This window comes from Gastrolobium bilobum, unplaced genomic scaffold (assembly GCF_033153095.1).
Source record: "Gastrolobium bilobum isolate Gb01-03AN ecotype WA unplaced genomic scaffold, APGP_CSIRO_Gbil_v1 utg1578, whole genome shotgun sequence".
NCBI classification, from domain to species: Eukaryota; Viridiplantae; Streptophyta; class Magnoliopsida; order Fabales; family Fabaceae; genus Gastrolobium; species Gastrolobium bilobum.
In genome coordinates, this window is record NW_026899219.1 from 268378 (window position 1) to 295929 (window position 27552).

The window sequence follows — 27552 nt, forward strand, 5'->3', positions numbered from 1 at the left end:
GTATTTCTTAATAATATACCCTTCCGTTACGTAACTTCAATAATAAAACAAGTTATTGTAAAGTGACAAAATTAATTAATATTTTGAGTCGCAATATGGTCCGAGGAAGCTAAGCTAGCCCTAAAACAGAACATAACACCTTTGGGTGCATTACATTACATTTCCATCAGTTTTCAAAAACCCAAAACGTGGACTCACAATCACTCTTCACTCCTTCCGTCCAAATTCACCCTAACCCCTTCGCCTTCATTCTTCACTCTCTGGTTACGATCCTCTCTCTCTCTCTTACTCTCTGCTTTGTTGAGTTCAATTTTTAGTTCCTTTCTCGAAACTCGCTCTATATTCGAGTTTCGTTACGATTTTCCTTCGTGAAAACTACCGTATGCAATATCACACTGTTTGTTTTGAATGCAGATCGGTTTTAATGGCTTCACCTGCGTGGTTGCCACAGGAGGCACAGCCACCTGTGTCCGTTGAAACATCTCTACCACTACCTGTGGGTTCTGCTCCTTCAACTCCTGCTGCGTGTATGTCTACTACACCTTTACGTTTTCTCTATGATTTTAATTTATTAAGTGTTATTTCAAGTGATTCAATTGAAGCACCTATTGAATGCAACTGTTTTTGTAGCTCCAGCATCGGCCACATCATTCTCTCACTGCGTGTATCAAAATGTGAACGCTTCTGGGAATTCTCAGCAGTCGTCGACACATTCTGTTAGTATAGTACCGAGTTGTTTGTTTGAATGGGTTTATGGTGATGTTGTAATTCAATCACGGACATGTGTTATTTACACTCTTGTTTTGTTGACTGTATTTGCTGTCTTTTTATGCAGGTGATGAAGTCTAATTCGGCAGTGAATCCCATGGTTTTTCAACCTCCGGTTCCTGGTCTCTCTTCACATGCTCCACCGTCATTTTCGTATAATATTTCTCAAAGTGGTGCAGCTTTTTCTAGCAATCAGCATGCTCCATCTAACACGGTAAGGCTCGTACTCTTACATTAAATTGAAGAGGGTGCAAGCTCTGAGATTGAACAGAAAGAAGGGAATAAGTTTGGGTAATTCCATATTTAAGGGAAATTTATCAAAACCTTAGGCTATGCTTGTTTTGAGTAGGTGGAAATTTTGGAATGAAGATTAGTTGACATTTGATGGGTTTGACAACAACATGGGATAGTTGAAAGTCTCCACACTATAAAGTTTGGCAACTCCTCCACTATGAAAGTGATTTTCCTCCCTCTACCGAGCAACAATGAGTTATGAGTGAATATCAAAACCTACTCAAACATCCTCGCGGTCAACTAAGTAACCATTCACGAAGGCTGGGCCTGGCATAGATTTCAGATGTTCTTTAGTGAAATGAAATGCACTTGAACTAAAGGATGTAAGTAACTGTAATATAGACAAAACTTTAAATGATATAATAATGGAAATTTTGGTTAATAACATAATGCCAGGTGATGTCATCGTATAATAAGTTAATAACATAACAGGGGCCTATCCGTGTTACTTTTATCTTAGGTTTTCATGCAACCGTGGGAAACAGAAAAGATGCTGTCATATTCAAATTTGTGATTTGAGTACATTCTGACAGTCTAAAATGAAGAATGGATATCATGTAATATTTTGGTGATGAGTTGTCAAATAATGGCTGCTGAGCATTGGCATCATGTAATTGGTGCAAAAATAATTTTTTCAGGAGAGAAGCTCAATAATAATAATTTCCTCCCACTTCTATTTGTTTATTGCAGAACATGTTGGACTCTGTTGCACAGGATGTTAATAAAGTGTCATCTGCGTCAGGTATCCTACATTCTGTACCTGGTCATACTTCTATATCTGCAATGCCTCCACCTGCTGACCCTAACTATCGGCCGGCTACTTCATGGATGCCAACTGCCCTACCTTTTCCTATGCATCCTATAATGCCTGGAACTCCAGGGAATCCTGGCCCCCCTGGATTAGCTTCAGCTGCGATAATATCCTCCAATCCAGCTGCTCCATCCACAAGCACAGATTCTTCAGTACTCAGACAAAATGTGCCTGCTTCTGCCATTGCATCAGATCCTACCGCCCTACAGAAAGGCTTATCCTATCCATCCATACCTGCCATGGTTGCTTCCCCCCATGGACCTTGGTTACAGCCTCCGCATATGAGTGGTGTACTTAGGCCACCATTTCTTCAATATCCTGCTGCTTTTCCTGGTCCCTTCCCATTCCCTGCACGTGGTGTTACTCTCCCAGCTGTTCCAGTACCTGATTCTCAACCTCCTGGAGTTACTCCTGTGGGTGCTGCTACTGGGGGAACTTCTGTGTCTGCTTCCAGTAATCAGCCGAGAGGAACAGCTGGTTTGCAGACAGAAGTAATTTCAGGCCATGCTGGTATGCACACTGCGAGTTACTGCTCCATTGACATGTGTTGGCTCATTGATATGGTTTTAAAATACAAATCACTGTCCTTACATAAGTGGTTCTTGTTGTTGTAGATGACAAGAAAAAATTCAATGCTGTTGTCACGCAGAATGAGGATGTTGCTAATGATCAAGTAGATGCCTGGACAGCCCACAAGACTGAAGCTGGAATTGTATACTATTATAATGCCTTGACACGACAATCAACGTATGATAAACCTGCTAGCTTTAAAGGAGAGGTACTCATACTTACTACCTACTCTCTTAGCAGATCTCTTACCTTATCCTGCATCATTAAATAATTTTCTAATATCACAAAATGAAATATATTTTAATGTAGTTTATGTTATTAGTTTATAATATTTGAAGATTTAGATAATGGATATTGGATACCCAAGCTGATGGGGAAAAAAATCAGATACTAGATATTCGTGGGCTAAAACCTTAACGTCGTAACCGTAGAAAATCATTTTAGATGCCTATTTTTTACTTTCAAAAATTGTCTACTATCATCAATAGTACAATTTTTTATCCCTATTTAATTTTATTTTAAATTCATTTATTGATATTTTGGATGTGTATGCAGCCTCACCAAGTTTCTGTGCAGCCAACTCCAGTTTCAATGTAAGTTTGTTGCTTTTCTTCTGGTGGCAAACTACCTTATTGTAAATGTCATTTTGTTTTTTGTTTTGCACTTCTAACTCCTAATATATTTTGGGTTTTTTATTTCTCTTTTCTACTTTTCTCCTATTGAACTTGCTTTCTAAGAGGCCTATAAAAATTGTCCTTTAGTACTATATCTTTAATAAAAAATGTTATAATTCAACTGTTTATAGGTCTTTGCAGGTGATGGTATTGTCAAAAACTCTAATAGTTTAAAAGTAAGGAAAGAGGATGGTGGTGTGCTAGTGAAATTAAAATCTTAATATGTGGGCGCTAAACAATAAATGTGACTATACAGTTGTAGTTTCCTGAAAAATTGAATTCTCTGCAACCAATATTCCTAGGGAAGTTTCATGCATTAAATATAGAAATATGGATTTATTGGTGTGGAAGGGTTTTATGGTCCTATAGATAAATCAGTAAATCCGAGGGATTTTATGTATAGTGCAAAGAAACCATAGTTGCAAGAAATTTGACTACATATTACGTCTTGCTTTAGTGAATCATTCAGTAATGAGAGGATATTGATGAGATTTTTTGTTCATGAGTTAGGTGACCTTTTTATTTTCTCACTTACATTTTTTTAATTTCTTCTGTCTATGTGACTTACTGTTATTTGTTATTGTGGGGTGTGCGTTACTTAGAAACAAAGATTTGCAATATTACCTTCTAATCTTTTGTCATGGTTTCCTATTATAGGGTGGATTTGCCTGGTACTGACTGGCTGCTGGTCTCTACTAGTGATGGGAAAAAATATTACTACAACAACCTAACCAAGGTATGATTCATATATTAACAACTCAACTTTATGATCTAAGTCATTTTTCTTGTTCTCCTGTCCGTTTCCTTGAGTACTTGTCTTGCTAGGATGAATTGCACCTGTATATGTTCTGACATAACAATGCCTGATTAGCTTGTTACCCTTTGCTTTATTACCTCTGCTTCTAATTATGCATTTTTAAATTGTTATTTGCATCATTGTGACAACTTCCCCTTGTTTTTCTCTCTATAACTTTATATTATTATTACTAACAGTTGTAATATTATTGAAATGTAATGAAAAGAAGAGGAATAATGTTACTTTTCCACGAGATTAGATTGGCAGGTCCGTATGTGAGAAAAATCATTAGATAGCAGGTTATGAACTTCTCTAGTAGAAGGATGACTTGAGAAAGAAAGGGAAAGAAACAGGAATAACATGAATTCAGCCTTTTCTCATCAGGTGGGATTGGCTACATGGATCAAACGACCTCAATAAATCCATTTAAGGTCTTTCTTTTTTACGTTTGATCATGAAGAAAGGGAAAGAAAAGAATAGGAAAATAGAAATGTTTTTAATGTGATTTGGTCGAAGTTGAAGCAGTGTGCAAAAGTTCGGATTATTGATTTTTGCCACTGTACTTGATTTGGTGTAGGATAGGTTTTCTTTGCTTCACTATGGTGTTGTGTTGGCGGTGCTTCTTGGTGTCTGAGGGATTTGCTTGTTGGATATTTAATACTGTTAGAGAGAGAAAATCATTCTCGGGCACCACCTAATAGCTTAAGTTTCAAAAAGAATTCGTCTCGATGATGGCCAAATGCTTAGGAGTTAGGAGTATGCTTCTTGGTACCCCGATTCTTCATCATAAGCTAAATATCTTTGCAAGGTAAAGTGGTGCTAATCATGTCCAAAGGACACGTGTGCGAGTGTGTATTAGAGATTAGAGATGTACAAACCATTCTTGGGCCTAGCATTAGCTATGGAAATCAGATTAGGAGTTCAAAAGTATATTTGGGGACATGTGGGAATTCCAAAGCTTCGTTTAAGTTAATTCTTTTGTTTGTACAACAGTTATTAATAGAATTAACAAAATAGTTTATGACAGATTCACCTTCCTCACACTGTTCTTTACCTTTACATGTGTATAATGTGTAGGTCACAATCTGAAACAGGATTAAGTAATTTCTGCATTGTAAAATATTTACTTTTATATGTAACAACCTTTTTGGGATTTTTTATCAGCCCTGGGTGGGTCCTACCTTGGAGTAGGTTTTTTTGTTTTATTTTGATGCTTTTGGTAAAAGCTGGGAGGCCAATTTTGATATTTCTAATTTTGGAAATCATCCAAAATATTGGTAAATAAATCAATATAATATTGACACATTAGCCACTCTTTCATTAAGTTTACTAAATAGGAAATATATTCAATAGAAGTTCTTAAATTCTAATCTTTGCTAAATTATATTAATATATATGTACTGTTAATACTTTTCATTTAAATTGTGATACCATTTCTGTATTATTTCATTTGTTTATTCTTTTGTCTTTTGCTCTCTGTTAGACAAGCTGCTGGCAAATCCCAAATGAGGTGGCTGAATTAAAAAAGAAGCAGGATGGTGAAGTTACAAAAGATCATTTAATGTCAGTTCCAAATACTAATGTATTATCTGATAGAGGGTCTGGAATGGTTACTCTGAATGCTCCTGATATTAAAACTGGTAGTCGTGATGCTGCAGCTCTTAAACCCTCTAGTGTACAGAGCTCATCATCAGCACTGGATTTGATCAAGAAGAAGTTGCAGGACTCAGGAACACCTGTTGCTTCGTCATCTATTCCTGCACCATCAGTCCAAACAGGATCTGAATCAAATGGTTCAAAAGCAGCTGAATCTACAGCTAAAGGCCTGCAAATCGATAATAACAAAGATAAACAAAAAGATGCTAATGGTGATACTAACGTCTCTGACACATCCTCAGATTCAGAAGAGGAAGATAGTGGACCTTCAAAGGAGGAGCGCATAACTCAATTTAAGGTATATCTCTTTTTTTTTCTTTTTCTTTGAGCTGATATAGTTTCTTGTCCATTTCTTTTACTTTGTTGTTTTTGTTTCTGTTATGAAGAATCCTGATACTCCTGCCCTGATCTCATTATATATTTTTAAATATGCTAAAATCATCACATGAGATATACCTATGACTCCCCCCTTCTTTGGATTTTATTTGCTGCTTTTATTTTTTGTGATTTTATTGTTTTTAATCATCAAAAATAGTTTATATGTCCTTTTCTTAATTTGGGTTTGTCAATTGCCAACCCCGACTAGTTTTGAATAAAGGCGATGTTGATGTTGAATCATCAAAAATAGTTTATGGAAGATTGTTAAATTGCTGCATATTTGCATTTAGTTAAAATACACTATCACACCGTTTGTGTAGAGATTTAAATTTTGGGGGACAACTAGTGCATAATTTTGCTTTCTTCCGTAGTCATGCTACATGTTCTAGAACAGTTGTTTTTTTTTTTTTTTTTTTTTGGGGGGGGGGTTCTTCCATGCAGTTGGTAATTTGGGTTAGAAAGGAAGGATGATCTCTATTCTTTGTCATGCTTTGGGACAAGATTGTTTTTTCTATGGTGTTCACTGTTCAGCATGTGGATCTCCTTGGTAGATTGGCGTAGGGATTGGGGAGCTAATTTTGGAATTTGACCTAATAACTTTGTTTGTGTTTGGTGGCAAGCTTTCTTAGTAGTTTAGTTGAAGCCCTGAAGGAGGAATCCTTATTCTCCCTCCTTCCATAAGCCTGCTTACCTTTCAGTAATAAGCTATTCTATAATAAAAAAATATATTGGTGTACAAAATGATACGTGAATTGTTTAGATTTTGAGGGAGGGTGACTTCATTTATTATGGGTACCAATCGTATTTGCATGAATTCCAAAAAAAGAAAATGAAAGAAAAAGTAATCTAGGTGATGTGGAATAAAAACCCTTGGATTAAATCTGTGATGCACTAGAGATATATTGAGAGAAAAGAATGGTCTACGAGATCTGAAGCACATGCAAAGAGGGCTTGTCTTCTGGTTGAACATAGGTGAAATAGTAGAAAACCTGTTTTCAAAGAAGACTGAACTGTCCTGTTACCGCCATTAGAGACCCATTTATGTAGCATAGAAACCCTAGTGAATAACAAATCCTAATGCATAGAACAGGTGTAATCTTATTCTGTTATTCGTCTAAAGTAACTTTTGAGAATTTAATTGATAAATAAGATATAATAACAGTGCTACAGTACTTCAGTTTTGTTTCATGAAAAATAGTAATCTCCAGTAGCTTAAACAGGATCCCAACTCTTTGTCTTGCATCAATAGGCATACATGCCTTTGGCTTTATGGTGCATTTCGTTGGACTTGGAGCTAATGCCTATAGCTCTAAGAGAGGCTCTCTATTTTTCCTATTGCTCACTGACTTGTCTTCCTTGCCTCTTCTTGGTGTACAGTGCGTGGTTCTCTGAGATTTATACTGAAGGATTTGAAGGATTTATTTATTGAAGTCCTGGCTCTTCTTTATTTTTTCTCTCTTCTGATTTTTACTATTTAATGAAATATATTTTCTGTCGTTGTTCTTTCCCTTTCTCTGTGGTAAACTTATTCTATAAAAAAAGTTAAAAAAGGGTCTTTCAAAGCACTTTTATGTCTCACTCAATAGCAGAGGTTAGATTTCAATTTGTTTGATTGTAAGACATGGTGTTTCCAAGTCCATCGATTGTTAAACTGGATTAGAAGTTTGATTGATTGTTTCTTGATGAGGCAAGAGTCTGAAATGAAAAATCAACTGACTGATAAATTTGTTCGCACATGTCCAAGAGAAGATGCTTGAAGTCTTAGAAGAACCTGCCTATGCATCTGCTCTTCAACACATAGGAAAAAAGAAGAGGATATAGCAGTGATACTGTAAAGAACCAATTCTCCCAAAAATTTAAACTGTTGGGTGAAGACACATAAATAATTTTATATTATAACTATAGTAGGGATGTATTTCAGAGCTCATATATTGGTAGTTTGACAGCTGACATGTCTAATTTCACTAACCAAATGAAATTCTCGATTATATGAAATGGAATCCTTTCTTACTGCATTATTACATATATATAAAATTGATAATAAATTTTGCTCTGAATAATTTTTTTTGTGTTCTGGTCATATTCAAATGTGTTCTATGTAGGGCAATACACTCCATGAACCATGATTTACTCTCAAATGAGCCTTATTTTATATGTAATATTATTTTGTGTTTATTTGTGCCTATGCATTTTATAGGAGATGCTTAAGGAGCGAGGAGTGGCACCATTCTCAAAGTGGGAGAAAGAACTGCCGAAGATAGTATTTGATCCACGTTTTAAGGTTTTTGGAGATTACATATTTTTTATTATTTTGTTTGGGAATTTGTGGCCTATCCTGAACTGGAACTCTTATAACTGTTGGTTGTGAATGAGTTGTGTACTGGTGCAATGGTGGAATTTTGATGAACTTTGTCTTAATTCTGTTGGTGTCTGGATTGATATCCATTTTGGAGCTATGCTTTTCATGTGTAAATTAGTAGGGTCATTTAATTGACTATTCAAAAAGCGAAAATGTGGAGACACACATGTGGAATTAAGTCTATTTTTTGTACATCACTTGGTTGAATGTAGTGGATTTAAGAGAAATTTTTCTTCACATGTATAAATGTTTCAACTTAGGAGCCATATTAATGTTACATCTACTTTCAAGTTTCAAGAACTCGCTGCTTCTCACATAAAATGCTTCCTTGAAGTGTCTTCTGTCTGCAGGAATTTCATGTATTTGGGTAGTGTGTCTCATTGGACTCTTACAGGAAATTTTTTTCTTTGCAGAATTAATGGGATAGGGTTATCTTCTATGGCTAGGGGACATTTCTCTTATAGATGTGCATAGGGACCAGATAGCTCTTTTGAGACGATGTATCTAGCTTTATAGTTTAGTCTATTCTTTTTCCAAAGATGATGTCTTACCCTCCATTTTTGTGTTTTCTTGTCTCTTAAAAATATTTTTTTTCTTGTCATTTTCGGCTTATTTAGGTTGTCTTCTGCAAAAAATTTATTATAGGTAATCTGTGTCAATACAGGCTATCCCAAGTTATTCTGCTAGGAGATCCTTGTTTGAGCATTTTGTTAAAACTCGTGCGGAAGAAGAACGCAAAGAAAAACGTGCTGCACAAAAAGCTGCAATTGAGGGATTTAAGCAGTTACTGGATGAAGCGTCAGAGGTTAATATTGCCTCAGTTTGGAGCTCATTCATTTTTATTAGTTCTGTTATCAAATCTATACCTTCAATTTGTGGAATTACTGAATCCTTATAGATCATTTGTCTTTCAGGATATTAATCATAACACTGATTATCAAACTTTTCGAAAGAAATGGGGAAATGATCCACGATTTGAGGCATTGGACCGCAAGGAACGGGAGCACCTATTGAGTGAAAGGTGCCACTTAGAATTTTAATAGGATGTTTTATTTAGCCTTCTCTTTTAATTTTCTTTGCTTGTGTGTGTTTATGTGAGCAGCATCCTTTCCATTTAATTATTCGATTCTTTAGTTTTCTTGTGACTTTTTTTCTGGAGGTTTTATGACTGTGAGTCTTTGTTACTATACGTGACATTCTTAACATGAAAATCTAACATTTCATTTTCATTTTTAACTCCTTGAGTTTTCTGGATCCTTCGTCCTGTATGTTGGACGCACAAAATAGAAAAGACTGGTATTGGGTTAAAATTACCTTCACAGGCATGTTTCTGAATTGAATTATGATTGTAATGCATCCTTCAGTGGCAAACAAATTTTGGAGGTACAGTATTCAATCTGAGGAGAGACTGAGAGAGTCATTTATCTATAATGCAGTTTTTGTTTGGTACAGTATCATTTTGCAGATTTGCAACAGTGTCAGTGAATGTAAATCTATTGACTTAGAAAATGAAAGATAATGCTTGGAGTCACTACTTCAAAGATGCTGTAGGGTTGATTAACAACCTCAAAATGTGATGACTGATGACAGTGAAGACGACTAATGACAGAAACTACTGAATTCCAAGATTCAGTTATCTTTCTACTTAAAATTCCAATATTTTTTTTTCCTTCAAAATAAGAGAGTACAATGAACCTATACATGTTAATGTTTTGATCCCTCTTATATGATTTCTCTTTGATTCTATCTATTGATTTGCTGTGATACTGATGGGTTTTATGCTACTGCATACAAGTGAGTTTTTGTTAGAGACATCTAAAAATCATTAATGTAACCTCACCAAAATGCATAAGCTTTTGTGTTGAATTAATTCTTTACGTAGTATCAGAGCCTCGGTGTCACTCGTTCGATCCTCATCGCCCCGATTTAATTAATAAATAATTAAGTCTTGTGGAGTTTCTTAGCACAGGTAGATGGGTCTGTGCATTATCCACCCTTCAAGTCCAGTGAACTCTCGTGTGAGCTGAGTTCAAGTCCAGTGAACTCTCGTGTGAGCTGACAATTTGGGATGCAAATAATCATATGCTTGCTTGGTAGTTGGTACAGTAAAATTTATCTTTATTTGAGAATGACATGCATTTTATTTCATTTTCCACTCTCAAGCCTCTAGCGCATCTACCAGTCTCTAGGAGTGAAATCTCAATATTTCCTAACCCCTCTTTATATTCTACCTTCTTTTCAAGGAAGCTTGAGAGGGAGTTTCTGTTAGTGTATGTAAAGAACCAATTCAACCCAAAAGCTTAAGTTGTTGGATGAGGCTACATTCATGATTTTATATATCTCAACACGCCTCCTCACACGAGAGCTCACTGGGCTTGAAGGGTGGACAATGCACAGGCCCACCTACCTGTGCGAAGAAAGAAATTTCACTAGAAAGAAAGTGGAGGGGCGGTGAGGATCGAACCCGGTACACCGAGGCTCTAATACCAAGTAAAGAACCACTTCAACCCAAAAACTTAAGGTGTTGGGTGAGGTTACATTAATGATTTTATATATCTCAACAGTGTAGCTCATTTCCTTATAATAAAAAGGCTTAAAGGTAAAGGAATCAAGACATGTTTGTTGCATATGGTTGTCTTTTTACTTCACCAGCATCTGCACGTTTGTTGCATGCAACAATTCTTCCAAAATGAATGCCATCTTTCCAGTCATTCTTTTTTATTTTGTTACTCAAAATTTGTTACATCCGACTGAGATAAGTTCTTACCTTTGTGTGTGTATATATTGCTTTTGTTTGGATCCTCATTCGCATTAATATTGGACTTTTTCCTAGACAGAGAAATGATTTCTAATGATAATGCTTGAAAGCAACATGAGTCAGCAGGTAGTAGGCTAATGACAGACTCTCGGATTCTGTGGGTGTGTCCTTATGCCCTCTGAACTCTTTGGATTTGCATGGTAAATGGTTTCTTTATGTCAATGTGATATTTGCAGAATGCTGGTTGATGGAGTTCCTGTTTGTGTTTCAGAGTGCTTCCTTTGAAGAAGGCTGCTGAAGAAAAGGCTCGAGCAATGTGTGCAGCTGCTGCTGCAAATTTTAAGTCAATGCTTAAAGAACAAGGAGATATAGCTTTTAACTCCCGTTGGTCCAGGGTATGGTCTCATTATAAATAATACTTGTGGGCTATTTTCTATTTGATTCAAATTATTAGCCTAAGTCTTAGGTTTAATGACTATTGGTTGAGCTCTGTAGAGAGCATTCCTGTTTTTGCAATTGAAGAAATTTTTATATTTTGTTATCTGCCTCGAGAATCGGAATTGATTGATATGTTTTCTTGAAACAATAGAGGAAACGAAAGAGAAATTATAAATCAGTTTCTCTGGGACATGCATAGGAATAAGAAAGAGGACTCTAAGTAAACACCATGATCAGGCATGTACGGAATAAAAAATCATTCTCAATTCTACAAAATATTTTTTAAAGCCTTCCTTTTAGTTGTCAATATGCATATAATTACATGTATTGTTTGGTATACTTTTAGGAAAAGGTTGAGCCATAACCTGTGATACTTAAGGAATTTTTTTTTACAAATCATGAACAAGTGATCTTGTGTGTTTTTAAGTTTGTCTTGCTATGAGTTATTGTTTAACTTACATGTGATAGATTTTGACTGTTAGTTTTCCCGATGAATTGATGTCTGAAAAGCTCGGTGTGACAAGAAATCAATTCTTACTTCACAAGTGACAGGTTTTTTGGATTTGTATGATATGATAGCAGGATAGAAAGTTTGTTTTCTGTGTCCTGAGAATGATCTAGGCAGTTGAAAAATCAAGTGTTAATTTTCTCTATGATCTCTCTCTCTCTCTCTCTCTCTATATATATATATATATATATATATATATGAAAATTTATTTCATGTTAATATCTCTTTTTCTGTGACTTGTATTGTTTAATTTATAGTCTTTGGTTGATGCAGGTTAAAGAAAGTTTCAGGGACGATCCAAGGTATAAATCTGTGAGGCATGAGGATAGGGAAGTTTTGTTCAATGAGTATATATCTGAATTGAAAGCTGCTGAACATGCAGCAGAACGAGAGACCAAAGCTAAAAGGGAGGAGCAGGTATTAGCTGGTTAATATGTGTTCAATGTCTTTTTTAATCAACAAATATGTGATGAATGACTTTTTTAATCAACAAATATGTGACGTATGACTTTTTTAATCAATATGAATGTCTTTATTAATGCCTTGACATGATGCTGTTATGTTACTAGTGGGTATATAATTTTGAACTACTTCACATGTACAGTTTTTAGCTTATTGGAGGCTTTGGTTTGTTAGAGTGACTTCTATGATGGGTATTGGCGGTGTCTCTTTTATTGATGATTTTTCTGTTTTATATTGGTTGGTATTGTTTGAGTTGGCCTCTTAATTTCTTTGTATCCAGATTTTCTTCTAGCAGATTATTTTTAATAGCTTAATTCAAACACTTGAAACTGATTTGCAGGAGAAGTTGAGGGAGAGAGAACGGGAACTGCGCAAACGGAAGGAAAGGGAAGAACAAGAAATGGAAAGGGTGCGACTAAAAATTCGAAGGAAGGAGGCAGTCACTTCTTTCCAAGCTTTACTGGTGGAGACAATCAAAGACCCTCTGGTATAACCTTTCTTTATGTGGTTCTATTCTCTTATTATAGTCCCATATTGAATAGAAGGACTAAACTGCATATAGTAGGAGGGTTCAATTGAAAATTAAATTAAAATTAGATGAATGCAAATGAATTTCTCAGACACTTGAAGGTTGAATTGTACAAAGATTGCTTGCTGGTAATTTGTTTTACATTACGAGGAAGTTGGCTGTTAATAATGATAAATTTTATACCCTATTTTCTTTCATTGAATAAAATTAATGTCATCTGTGTAATCATTTTCAGGCATCATGGACAGAATCTAAGCCTAAATTAGAAAAGGATCCTCAAGGACGTGCAACCAATCCCGAACTTGATCCAGCTGACACAGAAAAGCTCTTTCGAGAACATACAAAGATGCTTCAGGAAGTGAGTGACAATATCTGATGCTAGTGGTTTTCTATGGCATTTTCTTTTGCTATATTATTACCTGTGCTTTAGATATATTCTTTAGTGATAAAAGTGACTGAGTGCAACTCGAATTTGAAGAGAGGGATTCAGTAACTGCATGAGTAGATTTGCATTTTTGGTTAACATATGTGCTCTACTCTAACGTCAGTGACCCTTGTGATTTGGCCAGCGTTGTGCACACGAGTTTAGAGTTCTCTTAGCTGATGTCTTGACTTCTGAAGCCGCATCTCAAAAAACTGATGATGGGAAAACAGTCCTGAATTCATGGTCTACAGCTAAACGTCTTTTAAAATCTGACCCAAGATATAACAAGGTTCCAAGAAAAGAAAGAGAAGCCTTGTGGCGCCGGTATGCAGAGGATATGCTGCGGCGACAAAAGTCATCTCACGATTCAAGGGAAGAGAAGCATATAGGTGCTAAAGGTAGAAATTCTTTAGAATCTTCCAAACTTCCATTTGAGAGAAGATAATTTTTGTTGTTCTTTTGTTATCCTTTTTCTCCTCTCTCTCCTTTGCCAGAGATTAGGTTTATTTTGTTTGAAGTCTGATATTGGATCGACGGAGTTGTAATTGTTGTGTTTAGTATATCACTCTAATTCCTCGGACCTATTTGGGATTGTATGATCATCAACATCATTTCATTGTAGAAGTATCGCTAATGTGGTCAGTGCCCCAAATCTTCTTTCAATTTACCCACCACTGGTTTCGTTCTTGCAATTATATCATTCATTCAAAGTCGAAACTGTTACCTACAAATTTGTTTAGAAATTATTAACTTATTTGCTTGTAAAAAAAAAAAGAGAGACTTATTTGACCATTACAATTTGTTTGTGAAGATTTTGACGATTCACTTTTTAGTTTGCGTAGGTATACTTTATTTTCAAAAACATAAACTTGCATAAATTAATACTGAACTTAAACAATGATTGTTTGTCCTTAAAGGATAGGCGCAAAGGGATAAGCTTGTTTGCAACAAAATTGAGGAATATTTGTATAGAAATATATTACGTACCAATAGTTAACATATATAAAAGCGTTTAAACTAAGACCAGCAGCAGAAGCTCGACGATAGGCCGGCAAGCAATACTACACCTCCTATCTATTAGTAGCCTCCGACAAGGTAGTTGCAGCTCAACATAGGAATTTCAAACATATTCCTCCATTGAAATATCATATCATAATTGACTAACAGTAACAGCTAACAGACTCAGTCATGTGTTGCTCTAACAGCACTCTTTGATCAGGAAAGCTTATTAAGCCCATGAAAAAAACGGTGTTTTCTCCTCTTCGAGTGCCTCCGAAACTCTTTTGTAGTGACATAGGGGACAAAGTGTACCTGCATTGGGATAAAATGAATAAATTTTCAGTATTCTTCTAATACATACTCTCTCACTAAAATTAGAGATAAGTGGACTCATGAATTTAAAAATATAAAAAAAACGTGTGGAATAAATGCACTTAAGTGAGCCTTTAGTTTCCAGTTTTAAATAAGTGTAGCACTGAGTCTATGGGAGTCCTAAAAATTTATTCCCATAAAATACTATTAAATCAGTAATCACACTCTGTTTTCCCAAGACAAAATACATCATTCAATAAGTTGAAAAGGTAAGAAAAACTACTGAATTTGTAATAGAAAATTTTGAAGAAAACTCATAAAGAAATACAATCACAAAAATAAAAATAAAAATGGGCTGATTGAGTACAAGAGCTGTCTAAAGATAGGATTTTCTTGAACTCGAATGCTGGATTTCACTATAAGAATAGGTAAGCATGCTAATCAATGTAATTCTATTTGAAATGTCATGCCCTATTTGGCCACAAAATGTAACATTTTAACATGTAAGCAAACCATATAATTTTTCACAGAAAAAAGGTATCAAAGCTTTTGTCAAGACTTGTTTGACCATAAATACATGATAATTAACATTCCAATATCAGAAATAGAGAATATTACAGGGGAAGTTAGTTAGTAGTAGAGAAGAGAGATACAAAATCCATTTAAACACTCAGAATTCGTGGGGCAAACCTGAGAATTATTTCGTAAACCAAAATTTTGAAGTGCAGCATCATCCACTAAGAGCTTGTTGTTATTAAATGACAAGCAATAATTTGCCCATACGTGCCTCCTGCAATTGCATCCGTTTTGACAATAAAATAAGTATTTCCAGATTGCTATATAATCAAATATCAAACGGAAACAACAATGTTTTCTCATTTTGAGAAAGGAGAGAGAAAAAGAAAAGTGGAACTGACCAAGAAATATGGCGGTGACCCATGCTGGATTGTTCCATGTCATTTACTTTCTTCTTGATGGCAAGTTTCAAATCCTTGAGTGTTGCTGAATTCATCACTATCACATCTTCACCACCAAAATTACTAGTCAAAATAAATAAATAAATAAATTCCCAGAGGGATATATTTATTGAAGAGTGTGTGTTTGTGTGTGTGAGTATTAATTACCAAATGAATCTCCATCCAATTTGAGTACAGAAATGCGCATGGCACTCCCCAATTCAAGGCTGATAAGAGTGTCAACATCCATCAACGTTGGGTTCTTAGGAACATCGCCAAGTATTGGATCCTCCAACAACGTTGTCAGCACCGAATTCAGCCTCGCCTTTTTCACGCTGCTCTTGTTATATTCTCCCATCTATCTCTGCAATGCCGACAGAGACACAACACAACGGAAGTGATTGAACAAGGTTTTATGGGCCGGGTAATATAAATCCGGGCAAGCCCAATAGTACTCGAACCCGATTCGGTTCAACACTGTTGTTTGTTACTGGTTTCTGAACGAAACACGCGTTATTGATTAGTAGCGTAGCCCGAGTGCTGTTTGGTGTAATGTATAACGCCTGGTAGTATACACTACAATAGAATTCCTTGATACATCAAAATGATTTATAACTTAATCTGGTCTAAAGGGGAGGGATTAAGCCTGAGGGCATGTTTGGTGCACAGTATATGATAAGGCCTGATAGTATAAGACCTGATTGTATAAGACCTGATTAAATTTTAATACTATCCTGCATTTGGTATGGTATTGTATAAGATATATCCTCCAATATTTTAAAAATTAATATATTAAAAAAAATTATTTTAATATATTAATATTGAAATGATATATTAGTTCTTGGAAATTGTATTTTTAAGCAACATTAATACATCAACCCCTTATCAGGCCTAATGCTATCCCTTTAGGCTTGATTAAGTTATACATCATTTTGATGTATAAAGAGATCTTGTTGTATAAGCTTATATTATACGATGGTCATACCAAACAACTGAAAATGTCATAACGTATAGTATAAGTTTATACTATCAGGCCTTATACATCACATCAAAGTCCTAAGAGGCCCTGATAAGGGATTAGTTAGTGCAATTCTCAATAATTAATATATTATTTTAATATTATCATATTAAAATAAAAATTAATTTTTCAATATATAAACTTTTAAAATATTGAATATTTTTATTTTTATAAAATGAATTTATTTTTTGGAGACAATGATCAATAGATTTTTATAAAAATTAATAGAGGAAGGATATTGTGACAACCAAGTTGTGTTACTACCAAGTGACTACCAATTAATCTCACCATTAGATCGATTATGTTGATCCAACGGTTATATTTATTTCCATCTTTATATGGTCATTAATTCCCAAATTTAATACTTTATATTTATTTTCACCTTTGTATGGTTATGATTTCTCATATTTAATAATTTCACTTTAAATTGATTAGTGTATTCAAAAAGTATATTAATTTTTATAAAAATAAAAATTTCTAATATTTTAAAAATTTATATATATTGAAAAATTATTTTTTATTTTAATATATTATTTTATTAAATAATATATTAATTATTGAGAATTGGATATTAATAGCCTAATTCTTGAGAGTAGCTACTTCCGGTTAGTTGAAGCTGCGGCATGACGGAGAAGGCGGCGCCACCACAACAACAACCACCACCACCGTCGAAACCTCTGACACATCAGGAATGGGAAACCCTAATGGAAGAGTTCCAGTGCGGTGCCTCTCTATATCATCTGGTGGATATCCTTCTCTCCACTCTTCTCCGCAAGGATTTCCCTCTCTCTCTCAAGCTCCAACTCCTCGTCTTCCTCCACGAATTCTCCGATTCGTTCTTCTCCGACCTTGACAATGAACATCACCAACAACTCGACCGTCTCATCGACACTCTCCGAACCGTCGTTCACGCGCCTCTCGACGGCGTTCACATCACTCCCGCATTCAAGGAACAATTCATGGTTTCCGTTACGTCCATTCTCATATGCCTATCTGAATCTGAAAACAAGGTTCAAACGGAGAGCTTGGTTGAATTGCTGTTGACGGTTATTAACCGCCCTAATTTCGGGTCGGATCGGCAAACCCGATCCATTGCTTGCGAATGCCTAAGGGAATTGGAGCGATCCAAACCCGGTTTGCTTTCCGATGTGGTTGGCCACCTCTGGAGTCTTTGCCAGAACGAACGAACACACGCTTCACAATGCTACATCTTGCTCTTCACCACAGTGATCCACAACATCGTGGATCGGAAACTCAGTGTCTCCATTCTCAACACCTCCGTTCCAATGGTTCCTTTCAATATGCCGCAGTGGGTGAATTCGGGTTCAAGTTCGGGTTCGGGTTTGAATCAGAAGGAGTTGAGGAGGGCGTTGTCGTTCTTGCTTGAATGGCCACAAGTGATGACTCCTTGTGGGATGATGGAGTTTGTGTCTATGATAATACCTGTGGCTGTAGCATTGGAATTGCAGCCATCCATGCTCAAGGTGCAGTTTTTTGGAATGATTCGTTCCTATGACCCCATCTTGTGCCATGTTGTTTTGATAATGTATTTGCATTTCTTTGATGCTTTTGATGGTCAAGAGGGAGAGGTTTCCCGCAGGCTCTTGTTGATTTCAAGAGAATTGCAGCATTATTTGGTGTTTCGCTTGCTCGCTGTTCATTGGTTGTTGGGTTTCAATCAATTGATTTTCAGTAAAAATGTTTTGAAGACTAAGCCTGTGATGATTGAAGCTTGCTCCACCTTTTATCCAGCTTTGTTTGATCCACTGGCTTTGAAAGCCTTGAAGCTTGACCTTCTTGCATTTTGCTCGGTGTGTGTTCATGCCTTGAGACTGAAAAGTAGTTCTGATTCCCATCAGGAGGATGACTTCGTTAATCCGGTGAAGCTGTTTGAAGACGGTCTCGTTTCTGTCTCGTCTTTCAAATGGTTGCCTCCGGGGAGCACAGAGATTGCCGTTGCTTTCCGTACCTTCCATAAGTTTCTGATTGCTGCATCTTCTCATTTAGACAATGATCCTTCTACTACAAGAAATCTGTTGGACTCCACGATATTCCGCACTTTACAGGTGTTTTAGAGTCTTCCACCCAATGCGTGGGTTATTTTTTCATATTTGCAAATTAAAGTGGATGTTGATGTTAGTATTTCGATTTTAGAATTTGTGCTCTCTCATGTGGATTTGTTTACATCCGTGTCACTAATGGAAATTCTAATTATAGCATTCTTGTCTTATGGCTCTAAGCTATCAATTCTCATTTTTTTAAATTCCCTTATATGTTAGTAACTACAGAGATCAGGTTCCATGGTTGAGTCGATTTTATGGCAAGTTGATTTTTGGTCATGTCTTTCATCAGTGCAATGTCTTTAGGCATGACACGTTCAAGTTTCTTTTTTCAGGGGATGCTTGTTAACATTATGTTGGAGAGTAGGAGACTGGTTCCTGTTGTTGTTGCTTTTGTCGACCGATTACTCTCCTGTCAAAAGCATTCTTGGTTGGGTGAGTGCTTACTTCAGAAATTTGATGAGCACTTGCTTCCAAATGTGAGAATGGATTATAAAATGGTTTATTGCTTCCCAATATTTGATAGAATTGCTGAAAATCAGACAATACCTCCGCGTGGATTGTTAGAGCTCCTCACAAACTTCATGATTTTCCTAGTGGAGAAACATGGCCCAGATACAGGGATGAAATCTTGGTCCCAAGGAAGCAGAGCTCTTGGAATTTGTCGAACGATGTTGATGCACCACCATAGTTCTAGATTGTTCCTCAGACTATCTCGTCTACTTGCATTTACTTGTCTCTATTTTCCTGATTTGGAAGTTCGCGATAATTCAAGGTATTGCATTATGAATTGCTTCTTTTGATAATCTATTTCCCATGTTTTTTTTCCCTTCACCTTTGTTTTGAGAATTAATTCTTGAAATTAAAGATAGCTAGGAAAAGTTCAAAGGGCCTGCAAAAATGATTGCCTGGCTCTGCTGATATGTTGTATTTTGCAGGATCTACTTGCGTATGCTGGTCTGCATTCCAGGAAAGAAACTCAGAGACACCCTGAATCTGGGGAACATGATCCTTGGAATTTCACCATCTTCACACCCAACCTCTTTTTTCAATGTTCAGTCACCTCGACCTTCTCAGAAATTCAAGACATTTAAAAACTTATCATCCTGCATTCACCTTGAGCGGCTGAACCCATTGCTTGTTAAACAGTTTTGGTCTTTGTCATTTGCAAATTTAGTTGTAAGTAACAGCAAGCCTGCTTATCTGGAGGGCATCAGGGACCTAGAAGTCCCTGTTGAGGAAAAGGAATTTTCTGACAGGTCCAATACACAAATCATTCCTGAAACTGGAAGAATGAATCAGCCTCAAGAGCTGCTCCGTGTTATGGATTCTAAAGTTGCAGGAATATTGAACACATTGAGGAAGTACTTTTCTTGTATTCCTGACTTCAGATTTATGCCAGGACTCAAAGTTAGAATATCATGCAGTTTGAGGTTTGAATCTAGTACTTTCAATCGCATGTTGGGAATCGACAACACTGCCACAACGTTGGAAGAGATAGATGCTCTTCCTGCTATATATGCTACTGTGTTAAATTTCTCGTCTTCTGCACCATATGGACTGATTCCATCCTGTCATATACCTTTTCTTCTTGGTGAACCTCACAGTCAAAATGTCTCCCTAAGTATTGTTCCTGTTGGAAAAGATTCCAAAGAAGAGGAAAAATATAGAGCTACTTTTGTAATTGATTTGGAGCCGAGGGAACCGACACCAGGTATAGTTGATGTTTACATTGAAACAAATGCAGAAAATGGTCAGATCATCCAAGGTCAACTACAGGGAGTCACAGTGGGCATAGAAGACATGTTTCTCAAGGCGATTGTCCCATCAGACATCCTAAACGATGCAATACCTCAATACAACTTTGACTTGTTCACTGCGTTATGGGAGGCATGTGGCTCATCCTCCAACATTGGACGGGAGACCTTTCAATTGAAAGGGGGCAAAGGGATTGCTGCCATCAGTGGAACTCATTCTGTAAAGCTTCTTGATGTCCCTGCAACCTCTTTGATCCAGGCAACTGAGCGCTATCTGGCACGCTTTGTTGTAGGTGTGAGTGGGGAGCCACTTATTGATGTTGTATGGGAAGGAGGAATCATTCAGAATGTCATTTGGGAAGATGCTTCCCCTGATGCTACTTCGGTTACTAATCTTAATACTAGTCCACTCCGACTTACTTACAATGATGAAGAGTATGAGAAGGGGGGTAGTAGCAATAGCAGTAAAAGAAATCTGGGCTGTTTTCTTGTTCTAATATTTCTTCCACCGCGGTTTCATCTCCTTTTCCAAATGGAAGTTGGTGATCTTTCAACTTTAGTTCGTATTCGTACAGATCACTGGCCTAGCTTAGCCTACATTGATGATTATTTAGAAGCTCTTTATCTGTCATAAGAGCTTTCGTTTCTCCTAACATTGATGACTGCATAAAGATTAATAATCCACAATCAGATAGTGGCAATGTATGTCTTTTTTTCTTTTGCAGTATATAGTTTGTTCACGCTAAGTCTGAGCTGTACAATAAGAACTCATTTTTGCTTTCTATGCATTTTAAGATAGAAACTTCTAAAAAATTTAGATTGTGTGCGTGTGTGTGTATATATATAGATAGATAGATATAGATACAAGCAGTTTTATAGCTTGACAGTGGTTTGGTTTTAAAGCTTTTTTGTCTAGTTCAGTAGTGTTAATTTAGAGGCTTATGGATGGAACAAATGCGAATTTCCTACTACTACCATTTCTTTCAATCTAGCTCTTGAAGCTTGGCTGAATTTGTAATTTTTGAATAAATGAGTTTTCTAAATTCATGTTGTCAACCCCAGCTAGTGGAAAAGGCTTTTTTGTTGTTGTCCTAAATCCCGCTGCTGGATTATAAGCCCAAAACTGTATTGTATGCTCAAATGTTGCAGTTCAATAATTTAGTTACTTTATCTTACAGTATTATTTATATTAAAGCTATATTAAAAGTTAATTTGTATCAGCATTTATGGAATAATAATTTCTAAGATTGGTTTGAATTACAATGAGAACATAGAATTCTCTGCCAGATTTTGTGATATGCTCTTTGTAAAGAGTTACCCCTGTTGGGTCAATCTGTTCTCTGATTTCAGATTCCCCCACCCTCATTGGCATTGCTCTCAAAGTTGTCTCTCGTCTGAAGTGTGGGGTAGGGGATGCTTTCTGGTGCACTATAAGGTCTTCCTTCCTTGAAATTGGGCAAAAAGGTACTTTCTCTCCTTCCTCTCATGAGCTGTTTGGTGTCATTCTTTGGTATGGCCTGTAGCATTTGTAAAATAAGTCATTCATTATTTTTATGCAGGTAGCACTGTCCTGTAAATTCCTTGCTGCAGACATATAATGTATAAAGTTGCAATACGCTTTGTTATTGGAATTATGGAATTTTTATTGTTTAGATAGTATGGGATTGTTATTAGGACGTGGACCGTTAATGGTTTCGGGTATGCAAGTGATTTTAGTTGTAAATTTTTATGCAGGCAGCACTGTCCTGTAAATTTCTTTTTTCGGTATTATCTTAGTGGATTCCTTATACTTCTATCTCTTTCTTTCTCTAATAAAATTTTCTTCTTTTATTAATTTTTTTTTTATTAATTTGAATACTTATGATAAGCCGTAGCCAAATTTCTTCAAATTCTTGTCACAAACCAGTAGTTTGAAATATGACAAGGTTAGCTTATCTACTGATATCAGTGATTTATCCCGTTCCTCTTTCTCCCATCCTTTGAGAATTAAGCAACCATCGCCTAAGTTTAGCAAGTAATGAATTTTTATTTTATTTTTTGGTGTGCTGTTAGCAAAAAACCAGCAAAAAACTACAAAATAGCGACTGTACGGACTCTACAAACAGATGCTAGATCAGCAATAAAAACAGAATAAATCTGAGAAGGAGAATAACAAAAGATAGACATATCTGGAGCATTAGGATTATCCAGAGCATAGTTTGCCAGCCAGTCAGCACAGTAGTTGCCTTCTCTGTATGTGTGGACTAAGTAAACCCGCCAGTCTTTTTTAAATAAATTGATAAAATATTACTTTATGAATGAATTTAATTGAATAATAGAAAGTAATATTCAGTTGAAAAATCATAAGTTAAATAATTAAGAAAAATTAATTGTATTTTTTTTTTCAGCTATTTTCTTTACCATTGGTGAAGAGCATGGCAAGAATATAATATACTTTATGCATTTGTTTTTAAAATAAATTATACTACCGCAAATCAATAAGTGGATCATAAATCTCCACAATTATAATGGAAAGATCTCTGATTAATTTCTCAACAGGGTATTTACCAAAAACAATTCAATACGACTAAACGATCAGGCGATTCTCATGGAAAGGATAGAACCAAATTGGAAGGGGAAATTGAAAAAAGGAGCTTGACTCTCCCATGAGTGGCACTTCTGCAATGACATGATATGATGTTCATTCCAAGCCTGGTGGTCCTAGACTCATGTGGATTATAGCGATATAATAAAAGTATAGTAAAGTCACTTTTGGTCCTTGACAAAAGATATGGTCTCTGTTTTAGTTATTTACAAAAAAAAATTAGACCCGAGATGCTTAAGGAATTTAAAGTGGACTCATTTTAGTGCTTTTGAAGAATTAATGTAGATTTTTTTTGAATTTGTGAGGCACCACGATTTTAACTAAATGAATCCAAAAGATACTTTACTCATAAAAGCATCATATAAAACTTCCTCTATGTTGTGATGTGGTTTTATTTCCATTGGATGAATAGACAAGGGTTTGTTCCAATTAAATCATTAGTCTCAAATTTGAGTCTTAGATATGTTGTGTTAAAAATTTTGATAGGAAAAAGCAGCACCTTAATCTTATCACGGTGTGCACATATGAAAGTGAAAATAAAATATTTTCTTTGTCTTCAATGTGGAAATATAAACAACTTTTATGTCATTAGCCTAAGATCTACCCATTAAAGATATACAAGGGGTTAAAGTTTTTACCTTTTTCACTTGAAGACCCAAAGTGTATGGGTCCACACGGCTATCCCGGTCACAAGTGATAATTCCTCCTCCTTAATTCTCCTTCTCCTTGGATGCTTGTTAGGCAATTGCAAGGTGAAGACTTCAAGTGTTTGGATTTTAATTTCCTCAAGACTATGATAGTATCTTGAGGTTGAGTGGGGCAACAATGGAGGATGAGGGTGATGATGGTAGTTGCCCAAGAACTAGGGTTCTTGGTTCTTTTAGTTAGGCGAAATTTATCTTGATTAAAAGACTTTACCTAAGCACTTTTTTCACGATTACATGATTAGGATTATATTCTTAATTTGGATTGCTAAAAATGGCCTAAATTCATTGTTGAATTCGGTAGCTTCCATAATTTATAAAAGCTTCCGTACTTTATAAAAGCTTTCATAATAATTCGCTTACCCCATCATTCTTTTCTTTTTTTTTTGAACATCTTCCCATCATTCTTTTCTTATTTGAATTCGTAATTCAAAAAATAGAGTTGTTGTTGTAAGAAGCTTTATTCAATCCTTATTAGATATAGCTTTGCATAATTCAAGATAATCATAATTCACTCAACCTCACGAATTCAAAATTTAAATTTAAAGTACCGGGACAAAATTTTGCCGCCTTACGGTCCTGATGCCTCCGTTGATTTAGTTAGTTAACCCATGAATTAATACATAAATCTAAAAAAAAAATAAAAAAATAAATAAAGAAATCTAGGATATATTTGATTGTATTCTGTTTTTTTATTCTTTAAATCTATTTTGTAGAGTAATCAATTAAATGATTGTTTTTCGTATTTTTGTGTGATGAAAGTTAAAAATTAGAATAAAATATAAAATAATTTAAATATGTTCTCTAAATTTGATTTTAAAAATTTAAAAATAGGTATAATTTTTAGAATTATTCGTACAAAATAAATATTATCAAACGGGTTTTATTTTCTAAAAATTAAAAATCTATTTTTAAAAATAGAATTCAAACAGCCTCATCTCCGGCTACAGAGAAGAGATAAAAAAACGATTTCACAAATGAATTAGGAAATATTTGATTGTGGTTTTTTTTAAAATATTTTATAAAATTAAAACGTATTTTTATTTTTGGTATACACCTAAAATTAGCGTAAGTGTGTTCCCCATTTCAAGATAAGAGGAGTCTTATATTAACATAGGTGCTAGTTAGCTGATGTGGTTCATCCTTAAGAAAAAACTTTTGGTACATTACATTTAGGTACATCTTACATCTTTTCCTAATAAAGGAAGTTTTTAGGATTTAGCAGGAAAAATAAAAAAAAAAGGTTTAAATAGAAAAATAATTTCGCCATTTGAAAAAAATATCTACCCAAATGGGTACCTATGATGTATTAAAAAAAATAAAATCATCCTTATCAAGGAGAATATTTTAAGTGCTATCATTGCACATATATCCATGTAATGAAAATATGACACGCATGCTACATGTTAGAAAAAAAATTCTAATATTTTGTCTATTTATACATGAAATTAAATACTCTGTAATTTATCCGTAGTACAAATATTTCATTTTGAATAAAAATAATACTTACCACTGAGCGTAACAAAAACACTACAAATGCTCTTCTTCAAGGTCCGAGAAAGAGGTTAGTTAAGAGACTGTTTGGATCATCTTATTTTTAAGTTAGAAGCTACTTATAAGCTAAAGCTAAAAAAAGAACTTAAAAAAAGAAATTAAAAGCTGTTTGAAAATTACATAAAAAATTTAGCTTAAAATTTACTTAAAAGCACATATTTCAAGAATATTATATCTCTCTCTATCTTTATAACTCTTCATTTTAAAAAAATACACAATTCAAGAAAAACAGATAAGAACTTAAAATCCTCTTATTTTTAAGCTAGAATCTACTTATAAGCTAAAGCTAAAAAAAAGAGCTTAAAAAAATAAACTAAAAGCTGTTTGGAAATTACATAAAAGTTTTAGCTTAAAAATTACTTAAAAGCACATATTTCAAGAAAATTATTTTTCTCTCTATCTTTATCACTCTTCATTTAAAAAAAAACACACAATTCAAGAAAAATAGATAAGAGCTTAAAAAAAAGCTCCTTCTAGGAGTTTTTAGTTTTTAACTTTTTTCTTCGTTATAAAAAAAAAAACGCTTTTCGTTATAAGAGCTTTTTCCAAAACCTGTTTGGCCTAGCTTATGCTTATAAGTAGCTTCTAGCTTAAAAATAAGAGGATCCAAATAAGCACTTAGTTTTAAGCTTTTTTCTTCATAATAAAAAATAGAGCTTTTCATTATAAGAGTTTTTCTCAAAACCTGCTAGGCTTAACTTCTAACTTAAAAAAGAGAGTCAATCAGTCATAATTGGTAGAAGTATAATTTTTCTCCTTTTATAATGCATTTTATTTATTTATTTATTTATTTTTGAAATTCGTTATTTGAAAGCTTAACCCAAACCCTAGCTCAGTGTTGCTTATAAAAGCAGGGAAAGGAGAAGGTAAAATCAAACCCCAGCCCTCACTCCTCTCTCTCTATGTTCAAGTTCTGAAACTCGATCCCTTGATGTTGATAAAATCATTCTATCAAATCAAAGGCAATAATTAAGTAGTTTTGGTATGGCTTGAGTCCCCTGCCATATATAGCGAATTATTGCCTTTGATTTTGTAGAAAAGAATTTATCTGAGACATCTCTTCCAGATTGGTTTTCCAATGATGTAATTTATGAATGATGGGAGAATGTTTCACTGGGCAATTGTAAAACTCCGGTTTGGGTGATGAAAGATTGATCTTGATAATGATTTCAGTAACTTTTGATTGTATCACATAATATGATTTGTTGTTTTCAATTTAGCAAATGCTAGTTGGAGTTTGATTTTAGCATGCTTTTTTGGCGTATTTATCTAAATTTGTCTTGTTATAATTGCTATGTTTTTCTTCCCATCATTTACTTTGGTAGCTTCAAGCCCTATCTATTATGAATGCAAAACTTGTTTGATAGATTTTGTTTTCTGAATAAATTTTAACAGCGATGGTGTAAAGTGAGTTGTGAGTAGATAATTATTCAGAACAAATTAAAGAATACTCGTTTTTCTATTCTATAATCAAATTGTGGAGAACAAATATTCAATCAAAGCCTATCTCCTAATTCCAATGGAAGTTCGGAAGATTCTAGAGATTAGCCTTGTCTTGGCCAAATCACTATGTCACTGATGTTATAGCTCATATTTTAACCTAAAATGAATGTGCGTGTGTTGTCACTTATGTTATAGCACATATTTTAACCTAAAATGAATGCGTGTTTTTGTTTGTTTAGTTTCACGTCCTTGAGGATCTTCTTCCATGATGCCTAAGAACACGAGTAGGCAAATGACATTAATTTTTCTCTAATGAAAGAAAATAAGATATGAAATGATCATTATCAACTGCCAATTCCAAGTAACATAAAGCAAATTAACAGCAAGAAATCCTAGTACAATTCAACCTTAAAAAGTGTCTGAGAAACTCATTTACATTTATCAATTAATTTTCAATTGAACCCTCCTAATATCTGACTGGATGCAGTTTAGTCCTTGAATTGAAATGAGACTAAATTGCATCTAATCAGAGACCAGAAGAATAATGTTGGAAATGTATCAATAATCAAGAAACAAAAATGAATTTTTATTAAACTAGAGGGATTAAAAACATAATCTGATCCTTCCAGATTTTGAACTAAAAAATTGCTCTTGCTTGAGTTTATCTGTTAATGATAAAAATAACCAGAGTAACTGTACCAACCAAAGAAAGAAAGTTACACCAGAGGGTCTTTGATTGT

At 34.9% G+C, this 27552-nt stretch overlaps 3 protein-coding genes and 1 long non-coding RNA gene across 5 annotated transcripts; 3 read left to right on the top strand and 1 right to left on the bottom strand.

Annotated features, from left to right (window-relative positions):
- Positions 1 to 174: 174 nt before the first annotated feature.
- Positions 175 to 14068, top strand: LOC133288394 (pre-mRNA-processing protein 40C). Its single transcript, XM_061486145.1, has 17 exons — positions 175 to 263; positions 415 to 527; positions 631 to 716; positions 836 to 982; positions 1753 to 2383; positions 2488 to 2651; positions 2999 to 3036; positions 3775 to 3853; positions 5397 to 5867; positions 8145 to 8228; positions 8971 to 9111; positions 9221 to 9327; positions 11336 to 11459; positions 12284 to 12427; positions 12813 to 12959; positions 13237 to 13359; positions 13571 to 14068. The coding sequence occupies exons 2-17, from the start codon at positions 425 to 427 to the stop codon at positions 13868 to 13870; spliced, it is 2889 nt and encodes a 962-aa protein (XP_061342129.1). The 5' UTR covers positions 175 to 263; positions 415 to 424; the 3' UTR covers positions 13871 to 14068.
- Positions 14069 to 14315: 247 nt separating this feature from the next.
- On the bottom strand, positions 14316 to 16072 carry LOC133288426 (U11/U12 small nuclear ribonucleoprotein 25 kDa protein). The gene is made up of 4 exons (XM_061486178.1): positions 15861 to 16072; positions 15654 to 15759; positions 15427 to 15526; positions 14316 to 14736 (listed from the first exon to the last, which is right to left on the bottom strand). Exons 1-4 carry the CDS (start codon positions 16048 to 16050, stop codon positions 14641 to 14643), a joined length of 492 nt encoding a protein of 163 aa, XP_061342162.1. The 5' UTR covers positions 16051 to 16072; the 3' UTR covers positions 14316 to 14640.
- A 1243-nt stretch (positions 16073 to 17315) lies between these two features.
- Positions 17316 to 21640, top strand: LOC133288379 (uncharacterized). Of its 2 annotated transcripts, XM_061486115.1 has the most exons (4): positions 17316 to 17806; positions 17888 to 18776; positions 19106 to 19545; positions 19709 to 21640. In XM_061486115.1, exons 1-4 carry the CDS (start codon positions 17334 to 17336, stop codon positions 21159 to 21161), a joined length of 3255 nt encoding a protein of 1084 aa, XP_061342099.1. In that variant the 5' UTR covers positions 17316 to 17333; the 3' UTR covers positions 21162 to 21640. The 2 variants fall into 2 exon arrangements, with proteins under 2 accessions (XP_061342099.1, XP_061342098.1); XM_061486114.1 differs by having other exon boundaries at positions 17316 to 18776.
- Positions 21641 to 21791: 151 nt separating this feature from the next.
- LOC133288362 (uncharacterized) lies at positions 21792 to 22322 on the top strand. The gene is made up of 2 exons (XR_009748356.1): positions 21792 to 21991; positions 22087 to 22322. It is a non-coding gene; the product is annotated as an uncharacterized LOC133288362 (long non-coding RNA).
- Positions 22323 to 27552: the final 5230 nt, after the last annotated feature.